Raw genomic sequence first — 15,799 nt, 5'->3', positions numbered from 1 at the left:
GTAAGATTATCTTTACAAACTACAGGGAGAGCAATCCCTGGTAAAGCAAATCCTGGGGCATCCTGATAGAGACAAGCAGATCACTTCTCTGACAATCAGCTAAATCCTCCCTTCACTGGTAACACTGAATATGGACATTCAACAAGCTCTCTTATCGCTCATTTTTGGGAAAGCATATTAAGGGTGGAAATTTTGTGCTATTCTATGGATTGCTTTAATCCAAGCAATAGTCTGGATAAGAATACTCCAGCGGTCACGATGGCTACATCTCCTGTGTTTTGAAACAGGGAACTGGCAATAGTAATGGGGACAAATTTAAACACAAAATATTTCTTGGCTAATGTGTTTGCAACGAGCTTAGAGAAGGATATAGAGGAAAGGAAACCAGAGAGCTTTTAAATAACAAGATCAGCTTGGGGAGAGTACTGATTTATCTAATCCTTGCCTTCTGTATCTGGGTCACTTTAAATAATCTGATGATTAAAAGGTAGGCTCCTCCTTTTGTCAGGGCCCCTAAATGAAGCAGCGGTCAAAAAGCACAACCTTAGCAGCTAATGGGGAGCACAACTTTCTTCTAAGGTCAAGTGCAGAAGTTTTAAAATTGATGGGAAGTGTTTCTTAGATGACTGCAGGATATGATAGCTCCCTTACAGTTACCGAATAGAAGTGAATTCTATTTCCTTTTGTTGCCTTTTACTCTTCAGCTCTTTGTACCTCAATCACTTGACATTTGTTGAATCACTTTGTATCATGAGGTGCGACTCTTCATATTAGACTAACAGCACGGCCTTGCCTGGAACAGAGAAGGTCAGGATAAAATCCATTCCACACGATATGTGTGGTCAGAATATCTCAGCATTATTGCTGCAGGGAACAAGCCTAGAGGTAGACTCAGTTATTAAGATTATTGCACTAGGGACGTCATCACACTTGGGAGACTAATATTCCAGTTCTCTGGCATCTCTGATGCCTACACATAAATCAGATATTAGATACAGTTTGACTTTAAGAGAAACTAGCAGAGAAATACTAATTCATCAAAGGGAAGGGTTGGACTGACTAAGTTTGGTGACACTTCTTCCACCTGGAAAAAAGACAAAGAATTGACATAAGAATTCATAGTACGTTGCAAAAGTAGGCATTCACTGAGAGGAGAATTATGGAGAAGGATGGCTGTTCTAATGCACAGGCAAAACTGGTAACAGGTTGTTCAGGGTAAAGAAATTATCTGGCTGTGAAAGGAGGAGACCACTGGGCTGGACAACAGAGAATGTGTGTGGTCAGATCTCTACATGACCAAAAATCATGGTCAAATCAAAAAGAGAAATTGCAGAGATTGATTTCTGAGTTGACGAAGCATATCTAGATCTGCTCACGGAACACATGAGCAGAGTCAACCAAGTGGATGTCTTACAGACATTCATTAAATATATTTTTTTAAGAAATATTTGTAGCAACCAAGGCAGCTAACTGAGCCAAACAGTTGCGCACTGGTCAAGTTCTATGTAAAGGTCTGCTGAAAAGGACCCGCTAACTTCTACATTTCTTCAGCCATTTCTGGGTTTGCCCTCATTTCAGCATTTGTCTGAAACGTACTCAGGGAAGATGTCAGCTCTCAAATGATATGCGCACAGGTGAAAGTGGAGTCATTCAATTAGTAATCACTGTGCAATTAGGCTTTGTATCAAAATAGAAATTACTTTTTCTAAAAAATAGGTGGTGATGACGTATTAGCTCAAAAGGAACAGATTTCTGAAAAGACAGGAAGAGGAACAAAATAACAGCTCTGAGAGCCAGCAGAAAACTGAAGGGCAAAGCAAAGTAATCTAATAAAAAACAAAATCCATAAAATCAAAGTCCCTGAATGTTTAACAGCCTCAAATAGCACAGATGGGGTTTGTAATCTCCAGTGGTTGCAACGTTTTTAATAGCCTTTTCTGAGATAATTCTGTTATTTCATTGTTGCAAGGAACAGGGAAATCAGTGTGGCATTTCAGATGTCACTTGTGGTAAGTTTTGATAAAGGCCAGTGTTTTTATGTAATTTAGCTGTAAAAAGAAAAAGAAAACTGCAAGCTAAAGAAACTAGTGTTTAGAATGCTCACTTATCCATCAGTTTATAATCAGAGAATAAATTTTGTCACTATGGCAAATTCTCATCACTGGAAATGGGAATGACCTTGACAGATACCAAGTTCCTTAAAGAGGAAGTTATGAAACAATCTGAGTATCTTCACTGGCATTAAATCACTACCACCAAAATGGCATTTAGCAGGGGCCTAAAAAAAATAAAGTGTGAAACAACAGAGATACCCAAGGAGAGGATGTAATACACCCTCAATACCAACAACTGTTCCTAAAAGATTTGAGAGTGACAATATAGCATCTATTTTTAAAAATGGAATTGAGATAAAATCTAGGAAAGAGAAACTGAGCATTTCAGTCATAATTTCTCTTTTTTTAACTAAATTTGCCTTTAACTTGTATTTTTGCTCTGTTTCAGAATTTCTTAATTAAGCCTGGTAAGATTAATTTTTTCTCTTATTCTTTTTATCAATGCCATATTGCTTGACAAAAAATAAAAATGGTATTTGAGTATTCACATTCTCTTCAGGCATTCTCTTTTCCTTTTTCCATATAATTTCATATTTATCTTTTTCAACCAGCTGTAGTTACATACACTTGACTCTGTCATCAGAAATCAAACGTCCGTTCTTCATTAACATTGAAGTCTGTTTTTCTTTTTTTTTTTTAAAACTTATTTATTGCCTATGATGAATGTGATTCTTGAGCATGTAAATCCAATCTTGAGTAGAAAGGCAGCATTCGTTATCCCCATCGAGCATAAAGGCAGCAAAAATAACTTTTAAATCTAATCTTTACAGGAAGTCTCTGGCAAATCAGTATTAGAACCAAATTCTTAGATGAAAGCTGCTCAGAGCCCTGACTAAAAACATACATCCTTTCCTACATCCTATAGGCAACATCTATCCATTCGTATTCCAATTTTTAGCTACCTGGGAACACGCGTGTGAAAGGACAGACACACAAATACTACTCAAAATGCTGAATACTATCAACAGATATTACCCAAGTGCATCCATCCAACATTTACCAAGAAGAAGACACATCTAGGTAGGTCATTCACCTCTTTCTCTGTGTGCAGTTGTTTACTGTTGGGCTGTTGACAGTGCTTTGTCCAGGAAACTGTATGATGGAACAGCCCCTACACTTAGGAGCTCTGTCAGGGTACTTGTGGCTCTCTGTGGCAAGCACAGAAGGAGCTACAATCAAGCAACTGTAATCTATCTCCTCAGCAAAAGGGTAGCAGAAGGACTGAACCAAAAGCCAGCAGCTGGATCACACTGCATTAAGGACTCACCCACTCCAATTCAAGTGAATAGAGAATTTTTAAATGAAGGCAACGTGCCACAAATCCAGTGCAGATACATCCCAGCAGTTTGAATTTGTTCTGTCTGGAGGCAACCAGTGGAGCAGCAGTGGGGAAAATCCCTTCCATCAGATGACACTATACTTGTACAGGCCCTCTACTGCTATCTGCATCATCCACCAGGTGCAAAGGTTAGACAACAAATACCTGAGGTGCCAGCAGTGTTCATTAGTTCATGAACACTGTTATAACACTGTAATGAACATTAGTTCATTAGTGTTCATCCAGACTTACACAGCAAGGACGTTGCCAGAATCTGAACTAGGAGCTTCACCAGAACTCCCACATTACCACTCTGCATATATGCTTCTCCTGGCAGAGAGAAAAATCATCAACTACCAGAGATGGTAAAGCTCTACCAGGACTCTATAAATTTACAGTGGTAGGCAAAAAAAACCATGTTACGTAAAGCTGAATTGACTCGCTTTAAATGCTATGACTCTTTATTTGAAAATTATAATCATTTTTGTAAACACCAATCAAAGTCCTTCAAAAACTTCATCTTTGTTCATTAATGCCAAGTCTACATTTGCCATTTGGGGCTTCCCATAGGAGCGCATTCTTTTACATCTAAAAATGTCCCCACTTGCAAACGTTTTGTGGAGTATCTTCGTAATATTGCATCCCTCCCCCATTATTCTGAAAACTAACTCCTGACAGATAGATACGGATTTCAGCAGGCGAAAAACAAGTGTTTATGCCAAGGTTGCCGACTGCCATCTTCTAAATGTCTGTTGTTATCTGTTGAATCGATCCCACTTGGATGGTAACTGAAGTAGCAAATGCCTGTTAACAGGTCTGCGCACATTACACAGAACATTCACTGCTAACAATAAGAAACGTTTTTAAAAACTAGAATAGCATATAAAATAATATCTGTGAAATTAATTTCCAATTCTGTCAGAATGTGTTTTTCACATTTAGGAAATTTTATTTCTTTTTTCAAGCATAAAGAAAAGTGTTTATGAGGGATGATGCTTCATGAAAGTATCATTTTTACCATTACTTCCCTTACTATGCTCCAAAAATCCTAATATTAAATATATCAGTTAATCTTCTTATACAATGAGAAGGATGACAAATGAATGCAGAAATCATTCAATAAGTTCATTAAGAAAGTAGTTTCCTAAATTTTTTAGCTGTGGGAGTACAGCATTTCTTATCTTTAATGTAAGTAGAGGATGGAGAGTAATTGACCAGCAGTTGTCCTGAGAGAGCTCTTTAACAGCAGTTTTGGGGCAAAAAGCAAAAGATTAAGAATAAAAAGTCAAAGAATCTTGGACTGAAGGCATCTTGAAGATATTTCCAATTTCTTTCTATTGTCATAAAATGTCAGGCTACAGACAGACCTGTTTGTTTTATAGTCCTATTGCTTCATCTCTTGGCCTCCATTTACTTTATACCATCCATCTTATGATGACATCAAACAAGAAAAAAGAAAAAAGCAGGTTCCCAGGTCTGGGCCAGCAAGATGTGAAGGTGGTCAGACTTAGGATGGACTCTTACAAATCAAATCGCTTTCACAAGCTTGGCTGTGTTCCTATTGATAAGAGAATGCTCTACAGAACAGGACTGAGAAAAGCATCTCACACAGGCCCAGCTATGTTTGCACAATTTCTTTTCAACCAAGGTATTTTTCAAGCTACAGCATTTAATCACATCAGCTCTACTTGTTCTGCTCATGTACCCCAGAAAAGATTAGCCTAAGGGTCATTATTTTGCCTATAGACAGTAAGTGCTAGGAAAATTCAATTTGAAATTAATCTACCCCTGAAGTGTGACTTGTTTTCCTCCTTGTGCTTAGCTTACACCATTACTGCAAAAATGGTATTTGCAATCATTGAATGATGCACTTGAACTCAACTGGAACACTGTGTGGCTCCATGATTTATTTTACCATGAGAATGTCACAAGCAGACAAGATGAGTTAGAAAGATGTTGCTGGAATGAAGATGGCAGCTTCCTGTATCATATATAGTCCTCATCTGTACCATATGTCCTGTTCTCTATAGCTACAGACAGTTGCCATAGTTAAGAAGGAAGAATTTACAAACATTAGCCAAATAATTTATTTGATAAATTGTTCCTAATCCTCAACAGAGGAAATAGCGTGCATCTTAAATATGCGTAAGGATAACTGGGCCAGTTGCTCCATAGTGATAATAGTGTGTCTGTTTAGGAGGGCTGAGGAGATGGGAACAGTTATCTCAGAAAACAAACCCATCATCTAGCTACTTTGCAGTGTGTTGTTCACTGCGAGTGAGCACATGTTGTTTGCAACTCTGAAATCACAGCCGGGAAGCAGCTTCCGCTACAACCTTGCCCAAACTGGAGAGAGAAGAACTGGCCATCAGTCAGTCTCAGCAACATCACCACCTTCTCTGGTACATTTTGGAAGAATAGACAAGCTTACGTGTCAGTGGAAGTAACAAGGCTCTTTTTACAGTTAGTTTGCCCACCAGGACAAGGTGCATTTCCCAAATTCAAATGTACATTCCAAACTTTTGACTTAAATTCTATCTGATCCCAGAAAGAATGAGTTCAGAAGCCTGAGTAGGAAGTTATCTGCAAATGTCTAGCCCACAAACAACCACGTAAAACAATTTTATAAATCAAGTCTGAGAATTTATGCTCCTCACTATGGCAAAACAAATATAAGGAAAACATACGATGTAATATGTCTACACTTTACAGGATTTCTGAAACAAACAATTTATTGTTAAGAGATTTCAATCCAACAAAGATATGAGTTTATATATCACACAATGAGTACATAATTTTGTTATTTACTTTTATTTTACTTACTGAGCAGTGAACACCAGGTCAGGTGTGGCATCAAAAGAGTTTTGGAATCAACACCTAGCACACTCAGATCTACTCCATTAAATTCCACCAAATAACTCTTAGAAGAGAAAAAGGAAAATAGCATGTACCTGAAATTTGTGCATTAATATTGGCTCCTTCCTTAACCAGAACTTTGACAACTTCAGCTTGTCCTGCTAAGGATACAGTGTGTAGGGCTGTATTCCCTTTCTGTTATAAAAGAGGGAAAAAGCAAAAGACATTACCTTCTTTGGGAATCATTTTAACCAGCAGTTCTTTCATACAATATCCAACACATGCAGGCCTTAAATTTTTAAGTACAGTTTTACCTTACATTTTCATGATGTTCCATAACCATCAAAGGGATAGAACTGGTAACAGCAACCATGAAGATTTCTTCAGTGGTTGTTCAACACTTACATCCCAACATAACTTTTGGGTGAAGGAGTACAGAATTTGGTTTGGGTTTGGAAAAAACTTCTAGATAAAGTATAATATGGGCTAACAGTTTTTTTTTTTCAATTCAGCTCTAGAGATCATGCCCTGTAGGAGATACAGCTGAAAGGAGTCTAGGAATGCTAAAGTTCAAGCTGTGAATCACGTGTAAAATGAGATTTCCTAGTACAAGGCCCAAAAGGAGGATCTAACTTAAGTGACAGAAATCAGTCCTTTTTAGAAGTGGAAGATAAACCTTTTTTTTTCCTGTTCTCTAATCTGCATAAAATTAAAATGCGTATTTTTGAAAGTTGTTAACTTCAAGTTAAGAGACGCAGTGCATAATAAAAAACATCTCTCGAAAACAGCAACAGCGTGGTAGACAGCTGCTTTTGTAAGAGTCTTGTATTTTTTCCAGGCCAATCTCCCATCCCCAGCTTTTTAAATTACTTTATTAAACAATCAAGACCAGGTGCCTAAGGCTCATAAAAGCAAAGCAGAACTCCAAAGTTCCATCTGGAAGCTGGTAGTTCTACCAGCAGCTTCACTGCGGGGTGACTTAAAGATGTTTTTGAAGGAAGGAGGGAACTTCTGTTTTTCTATCAGTGACAGACATAAGAAGTTCAGCAAGAAGCACTTTGAGCTGATGACCAAGTGCCAACCTTGATGGAGATCCTGTACATCAGCAATCATAAAAAAAGAATCCCACAGGGACACAGTGGCAGTAACTTATTGCAAAGACTGGGCATATATCTCTGGATACGATATATTCACTTATCAATTTTCACAGATTTGAAAAAAATCTACAGTTTTAAGCTATATTCACTCAATTGTCATTGGAAATAATAAATTTGGCATCACTTCTTTTTTTTTTTTTAATTCTTCCCCTGCAAACAGATTGTATAAGTAATCTTCCCCTTTTCAATTAGAACTGACGAACATCAGCCAAGAACACAGACACAGACCATAATGGAAACAGCACTGTAAATATCAATGAAGTATTTATACTATAATCTTATTTTGTACTTTAATATTTTTTTCTAAATTTCTCCCATGTATTTGAGTTACTCTTTTTGTGAATAGACTTACAGATGTGTGTGAATTACCTTAGTGGCAGAATCCACAGCCGACCCTCTTTCCAATAATTCTTGTACCAGTCCCACATGGCCTTCTTTAGCTGCCAGGTGCAGAGCATTGAGTCCATTCTGTAAGCACAAGGGCCATATCAGTTACAAATATCAGTTCTGAAGATACACGTTCCTACCTTACCCTGGTAAAAGAAGAAGATTAGTAGCTGGAATACTGTTACATCTGCTAGCTGACTGTCTACATAAGTCAGATATTTTGGACTTGGCTAGTTAAGCCAAGGCGCTGTGTGACAAAGCTTCTCATAGCAACAGACATCAAAACAAACCATATTTTCGGCCAGCAAATTCTCCTAAGAGATTCCTTCCTCTCCTATAGTTCCACATTTCCTCGGACCACTACACCTTGGGAGCCCATTATTTCAAAATTTGAGTGCATATCTACCTTATACTTTCTGTAATTTTATCTGTCCCTACTGAGGTATTATCATCACTGAAAAATCACTAGACTTAGACAAATTTACACGGGATGTGTCTATTGAATTAGGATACTTCCAGGCTGATGTAGCTGTCCTGAACCCTGGACTCTCCCCCCTTTTCTCTGGAATAACTGGTATCAGTCAGAAGACCACTCACACAAGTAGGCCAAAATAGGATTATATGTGGCTTGCAAGGTGTACTGGTCTTTGACTTAGCACATCTGCTGGTTTCTGATGAGCAGGGCTTCACTAAACTTTGTGGGTTTGTAACCTCATTCAAAAAGGACAAGAAAATGATTGAAATGAGCACTAGGATTTTCAGGAAAAAAAAAAAGCTAATAAAATGAACACTTAAATCCCTCTCATATTAAATAGGATACTTTATCTCCTATAAATTCCAGCTATGGAAACTGTATCTTCCTCTTCCTATTATCCCTATTCCACCCACGGGAAAATATAAAATGGCAGCCTATTGTAACAGAATTGCCAACCTATTTTTCACAATCCTATGTTATTTTTCACAGTACATCAGGCAGGTGACAGCACCAGATACTGCCACTGCCCTCAAGCACTCTGCTGTTTTCCATATTGCAAGCATCACAAGCGGTACTCAGGTACCTGAGTCACTTGCGGCAAGTTGAGCACTCTGTAGCTTTTATCACTTGTCTCACAATATTTAAATTATGAAATCAACAAGCAGAGCTTTCTAGTCTTTTATTTGCCCATCCTCAGAGGCAGCATGAGCTCGTAATTCCTGGTGGGATTTTAAAGCACTTAGCACTTCACAGGAGGCATTTAATGGGAGTGGGTCCAATGGCTGCAGACACTCCAATCCAGATGCGTTTCTGAAGTAAATCCATTTAATTCTACATTCATGCAATACGGACAGATTTTGTGGTCAAATCCAGAAGTGCAGCTGTGAGGAAAGCAAAAGAACTAAAGGAAGGCTACATTCAGAAGCTGCCAAAAGGCAAAGAATACCCTTATGCAGCCTGGTAGCTCGGAAATGTTACTGGGAAATGTGGTTTCAAACCCCATTATGCGGGTGAAGCAGCAGTAACAGGATCCTTCTTACTCCAGAGGAACAACCCTACCACAGCACTGCAGAGTCCAAGGCTGGCAATAGTGCCATGTCTGGGATCAAGAACATATTTTAAGTCAAAATTTATGTGGTGAGGTTGACCATAACCATCAGGATGACTAGGACCGTACATGTCAGTGATTTTTTTTTTGCAAGCTGAAAACATTTCACGCAGCTCTGATCTTCCTTGTTTTTAATCTCAGCTGAGTATAAAACAACCACAACTACTACCTACAGCAGTTGTAAGTTTTGAAATAGTATTTTGTGAGGAAACACACAGCGTCCTTCTCATTGCTTGAAAACAAAGACCTGTTCTCATATCTAACATAGTAAATTCAGTCCTCAACACTTCCTAAGAGAGTATGAACAGCAACTCTGACTCCTTACAGCTGGACACGGCTGATGTACTTCTGTGGTCTGTATCAGCCTTTTTTCACTCTTTGCAGGCAGACTGAATTCCACAAATGACAGCACAGAAACTGAAGCATTGCATGGCCTACACAAGTTATGTGCACTCACGCCTCTGGCTGCAGAAAGTTCAGAATGAGCTGCTGCCTTGCATTAACACGCAGCAGACTGTGGAGAAAGGAAAGCTTGTCTTGGTGCTAAATCAGAAGCAAACTCTTGAAATATTTGTATTTGTCCCTGAGAGAGATATCTAATGCCACCGCGTTAAGTAACTGAAAGCTAATGCTGCTGAACAGATTTTCTTTGCAATATTACTTATTATCATATTTATTAAAACATAAGCAAAATGAATACAATGAGGTCTAGTAAAAAGGCTACAAAAACAAACTACAGCATAAACAGTTCCTATGGTACGCATTCAAATTCTGTAATTACTTAAACCAAGCAGCAGCAGAAGCAAGCATTGCACTTTGAATGTTAAGGGCCAGCACAACTGAAGCCTTAAAGCAAGCTTTGTTCCTCCATAATCAGCACCAGTGCTGTAATTATTTCCCAGCCCACAAGGCTGATCCCTGCTACTTATGATGATGGAAGCTCAGATTTAACCAATGCAACTCCTCCGTTTCTGTCAGCCACATTCTTGTACTGCAGAAAAACAGAAGTTTCTGACACTTCCCTTTTCTCTCCTATGCCTACCAAAAAGTTGTGGGTGGAGGAGAGATGAAGTTAGTCGTCTGCTGAGCAAAACCATGCAGCATTTGGGCTGCTCCTCCCAACAAAGCAGACATATACCATAACTACCTTTTTTTTTTTCCAGAGGCTCATTTGTAATTCTAGCTCTCATAAAAGAACATAATACTAAACCTCACAAGCTTGGCTGTTCAAGCGTTTCCCTGCAGAGCCTGATTCCCTCAGTCCTTTTTCTCCTCTGCCACCGAGCTAGAGGTTTTGGCATTTTGCATCCCATGGAGTGCTACGAGCGTGCACGCATACCACTATTGCTCACAGCACTTCTAGTGTTACCCTACATATTTGCACCAGAAAAGCCTCCAAATTTCTTGTGAAGTCCAGTGAAAATCACCAAACCTTTCTAAACCATCTGAATTTCAGTTGCTTTCTTTTCTGGAAGACTGGCACCAGGTATCACTGCTGTCGTCTGAAAATCACCTGCGGAAGGCCATGGTACTTTTGCCTTTGAACTGAGCTGCAGCAGGACCAGACCCTCACTGAATGGATGTTCTTCAGGCCACTGCCTGGTGCAATTACTCCTCCTGGCACAGCACTCAGATTGCTGTTGCATCCAGCAGCACTAATAGCTTATACTATTCCTGTCTAACCCAAAGCAAACTGACCCCACAGGAAGGTGACTTCTTGGCAGAGCACCGGAGCAATCTACAGTTCAAGGAACATTTAAAATCAGCACTGGTACCAGAAGAATGGCTTCTGCTTCTCCTGTATCTTGCTGTTACATACTTCAGAACATTAGGAAGCAAGAATGTATATTAACAAAAGTAACCCTCTACTTTACACTTGAAGCATGGAATATAATACACTTCCATCAAGTTGCTGCCATTGATGTTGTGTTCACTAGCTTACACATCTGCTAACAGGCCAATAGCAAACCATAATTTACAAACACAATGAAAGTTTAAAAGAATTTTTTTAATTATTTTTTTTTTAAATTAAAAGGTCTGCATGGTTGTGCTAACTTCTGTACATGTTTCAACAACTTCTTACAGAGTTAAGAGGGCATCTGAGCTCACCAGTACAGCCTTAGACTAAAAGACAGCATCACACTCTTTGTTAAAGTCAAATGTTTTTCTCCATCTCTTTAAAATATTGGCCTAAGGTTGTTGCAAATAGTCTCCTTTGAATAAATCTCTCAGGCAACTCAAAAGTGCACGTGGTCAGGCTCTTTTCTAGAAGGGTTTGGGAGAGGGCATGTTGGAGAACTGCACATGGATTTCTCCGCTCAAAAAGTCTTTTGAAGTTTTTTCCCAAAATATCACAAAGAAATAAAACAGAGGGTGGCAAAAGAAAAAATAATTTCAGATTAAGAAAATTCTCCCTTTATGTTGCTTTGTAGCCTACAAATTAATGAAAATGAATTAACCTACTGAGTTATCAACAAGTGATACTGTCGACCTCATTATGACTAGAGTGCTACTTCAGTCTAGAGTTAGCACTACTAGGAGTGTTAGCTGCTAAATGAGGGAGTAATTAATAGCTGGTGCTCTGTCTCACTGAGACTCAAGCAATAAAGACACCAACCAAACTATGAAGAAACCATCAAAACGAGAGCAAAAGCCAAACAGATCTAAGTTTTTAAAGCCTTGGAGCTGGAGACCCCTCCAGAATACCTAATGTGTGAGCCCTCTTCTCTTCTGGGTATCAGACTTTGCATTCACTCCTTGTGAGTTCAGAAGACTTAATCAAAACAAATGTCAAAAGTCCATCACGCATTCTTCCTTTCACGAAAAGTAATTTTTAATACTGTGAAAACTGACAAACCTCAACGACAAGGCAGGGAAACATTACTGTAAGTTGCATTTCAGACTACCAATTCTCTTTCAAAATACAGCAGACCGCTGATGAACCCTTAGACTTGCGGGTCTAATTTCTGTTAGAGCTTGGAGCTGCCAAAGTAAAAGGGCTTTGTAAATGCATACTATAAAAGCATAGTTCATTTTCCTAGCCAACATTATGACTGTTGATTCATATACTTCAGAAGCACGTTGGTTTTTCTTGCTACGTTAACGAGAAATAACAGCCATGTCTTAAAATACCTAGGTTCATAAAATATAGAAAATAACCTTAAGGGAATCATATTTCTAATGCTTATCAGGTTTTTCAACCTATAAAATACTAATTACTAGATTTTTTTTAAAGGGACTATTTAAAGGCAGGTAATTTTGCCCATGGACATTTCTAAATCTCTCCAGAAATAAAGAAATATCAATGATTTATGATTTTCAGAACAGATAATTGTGCTTGAATTCAGATTAAAGGGAAAATTCCATAATAATTTAACTTGACATGAACTGAAGGTAGCATTCAACAAAACATAATTATGTAATGACTAATCCCTGCATTTAACATACTCAGAAACATTAAATTCCATCGGATTTTGGAAACAATTAAACTGGGGAAATATTTTTATCATTTATAAAGATAGCTCTGTGAAAATTTAGGATATGATAAACAACTGCTAAAACTGAAGAAAGCATTTTCTTCTGTTACCTCTGTTCAGGAAAGCTTATTCTTAACGTTACTTATTGTTTACTGAATTGGCATCTAGTCTAAAAATAGCATTATACTGAGGAAAAAATGCATATATGACTGCTTCATGTTTTAAAGACTATGCAGATACCTCACTCTTTCAAAATAAACTACATTTCCTATGTAATTTATTTTTTTATAATTTATGTAATGTATGCAGAGTGTGTTAGGTTTTCCCCTTAGACTGCTGGGACACAACCTGGACAGACCCCACTCAAACCCCTTGAAGGAGGAGGAATAACCGAGGCTTCAGCAGCAGCTGCCATGCCTTATTCCCTACCCTCTAGAAGAAAAGTATGCTTCCAGTCCTCATAAAACTTAAAACACACCAGTGATGCTTACTTATTCAATGGAAGGTGGTGGTCTTAATTGAAAGCTAAGTGAACCCACTCCAGACAGCTTTGTGAGCAATTTCTTGTAATTTCTAGAGCTGGTATTTGCAAGAAGCTAAAATGGCTGTATGAGCTCAATGGATGGCAAAGGCTAAGAAATCACGCTCTCTAGCCCTGACGATGTAGGAGGCCCATCACAGTTCATTCTTTGTGCTTGGAAACCCCAGAGAGTAATCAATGTCCTCAGGGAAACAGATTATCCAGTAGACAGAGGAAAGCTTTTCCTAGCTTACCAGAGCTCAGGCATTCCAAATATTAATTTTATTTATAGGTCTGAAGGGATTATTTTAATATTTTCCATTTTGTACTGCTTGTCAAAAGCTCAAAAGACTTCACATAGTGTAGAAAATTCCTGAGTCAACCCAGATGTCAGGTAATATTAATTATTGAATAATATAAGATTTTACTTTTTTTTGCACACCAGTCAAACTTTTTTTCTTTTTTTTTTCTTACCCTGATAAACGCAGGTATAAAACCAGCTTTGATCTTAACCTCAATGCAAAACCACAGATTCTAAAAGTTAGCGGTGGTATCATCATCTGTCATCCAGGAACGCTTTATCTTTTCAGATATTAATTCTATCTTATCAGATATTATTCTTTATAAGAAATTATGCAGCATCTATTCTTTTGCATTTACATATTGTGCTTGCATTTATCTGGCTCTGATTTCACTTATAAGGTGTCAATGTATAAGAAGCCACTGCTTTGCACAATATTGTTAACATGCCCTTACAAAAGAGGAACTTTGCTAGCCAGTTGCAGAAGGGAGCTACTTTTCAAAGAAGATGAATCTACAGCAACCCTAGTCATGCTCTGCTCTAAGCAAGCAAGAGAAAATGAACACTAGAAAAAACTAAAAAACTTTTGATGTTTCCAAGTGATTATCATGTTAAATATTCTCTGTCCTGAGGTTGAGTCTTTTTGCTAATATTGTTGCTTATTGCTAAGACTTAAAATTTATTGGATGTATTCAAAAATATTTTTGAGAAGTACTTCTGAGAGAAGAGCAAAAGAACTCAGGTCTAGATTTAATCTCTCGTAACTGCATACCTTGAAGTTTACCAGCTTCTGTCCCCTGTAACACAGCAAGCGTTTTCTTGACAGGAGGTCCTTTAACGAAACTTTCTTCTAGATAGCAAGAAAAGATTGTCTCTGTATGTTTTCAATAAGGAGCACATGTAAAGCCCCAGTTCTTCTCCTGTTCATTAAATTCTTTGACGCAGACAGCAAACAGTACCTCTCTCACTTTTATATCCTAACTTCCATTTGACATATGCCTGCTGTAATAATCTGCAGCTTTTCTTCAGCAAGGAAGATAATGTCTCAAAATATTTTAGATCATTTCATTTCTTATTCTTCCATCTACTCTTTTCCAGAAATGAACAGCGTCCACAATCATGGGCTTTTTGAGTTAGTTTTGACATTTCACCATCATAGCCAGCATTATCTGACATTCTCCAACGGCAATATTTTTTTTTTAAATGCATGCTTTTTCTAAGTCTGAATGTCAGCATGTATCAGAAAGGGGCAAGGAATTTGACTGAGGATTTCTTGGTGGTATACATAAAATTTTGGATAGTATAAAGCTCCAGTGCAGGAAAACAGCCTTCTTCAGACTAGCGGAAAGCTGCATTCTTAAATTAAATTAATTAGGATTTAAATGTAGTTTTAAAATAAATGTGTAGGTAATTTACCAAAGAATTAAGGATCTAAAGAATTTGAGAATACGAAAAAACTTTTAAAAGGTATCCCCCCGCCCCAGATTCCTGTCAGCACAGCTTACATTCGGTCTGCACAAGGTCTCCCTAGAGCAAGCTGGGCACCCCGCACTAGGCCCGACCTGCCCCTAGGCCTTCTCCTGGGCCCGTGTAGAGCACCAGGGCCCAAAGACATGGCTTGTGCTATTTCTTTTCTGAGTGAAACTTCCTGAAACAACACAAATTTTGTGCCATGGGCTATTAAAGAAGAGTTGTATTTCTTGTTTGTTTGATTGTGTCCTTTAGCAAGGTGCCATGAATAAGCTGTGCACAACATGGTGGACAGCCTGGGACAAGGCCTTTGGGACCGCGGTTTGCTTGGGTAGTACCGGAGAACCACAGGGTGTTCCGATAACTTCGTATTGGGACATCAGATTTCAAACTGGAACATAACATAATGCAGTAGCGTGTTCAGTCTTTTCCTTGGCTCCCAAACTTTCCCTGAATAAATGCTTTTTACCAGGTGAATGCTTCCTCTTTACAGCTCTTTTCACTGTTGCAGTAAAACAGAATAAATTGTGCTGTCAACACGTTCAACCTGATGCTGCAGGCTATGAACATAAACATTCTCTGAAGTTTCTATTCACCTGGGGCACTGACATTTTAGA

At 38.3% G+C, this 15,799-nt stretch overlaps 1 protein-coding gene across 1 annotated transcript in view; it reads right to left on the bottom strand.

Annotated features, from left to right (window-relative positions):
* Positions 1–1,037: 1,037 nt before the first annotated feature.
* The window catches only part of LOC136786346 (ankyrin-3-like), a 106,305-nt gene continuing 91,543 nt past the window's right edge, over positions 1,038–15,799 (bottom strand). The window contains exons 3-5 of the mRNA XM_066996575.1: positions 7,815–7,913; positions 6,384–6,483; positions 1,038–1,084 (exon numbers count right to left, since the gene is read on the bottom strand). Coding sequence (XP_066852676.1) covers positions 1,038–1,084; positions 6,384–6,483; positions 7,815–7,913 — 246 coding nt within the window. The remainder of the gene's footprint in view (positions 1,085–6,383; positions 6,484–7,814; positions 7,914–15,799) is intronic.

This window comes from Anser cygnoides, chromosome 4 (assembly GCF_040182565.1).
Source record: "Anser cygnoides isolate HZ-2024a breed goose chromosome 4, Taihu_goose_T2T_genome, whole genome shotgun sequence".
Taxonomy (NCBI): domain Eukaryota; kingdom Metazoa; phylum Chordata; class Aves; order Anseriformes; family Anatidae; genus Anser; species Anser cygnoides.
The sequence above is the reverse complement of the archived record's forward strand: the minus strand, read 5'-3'. Positions and strand labels throughout refer to the sequence as shown.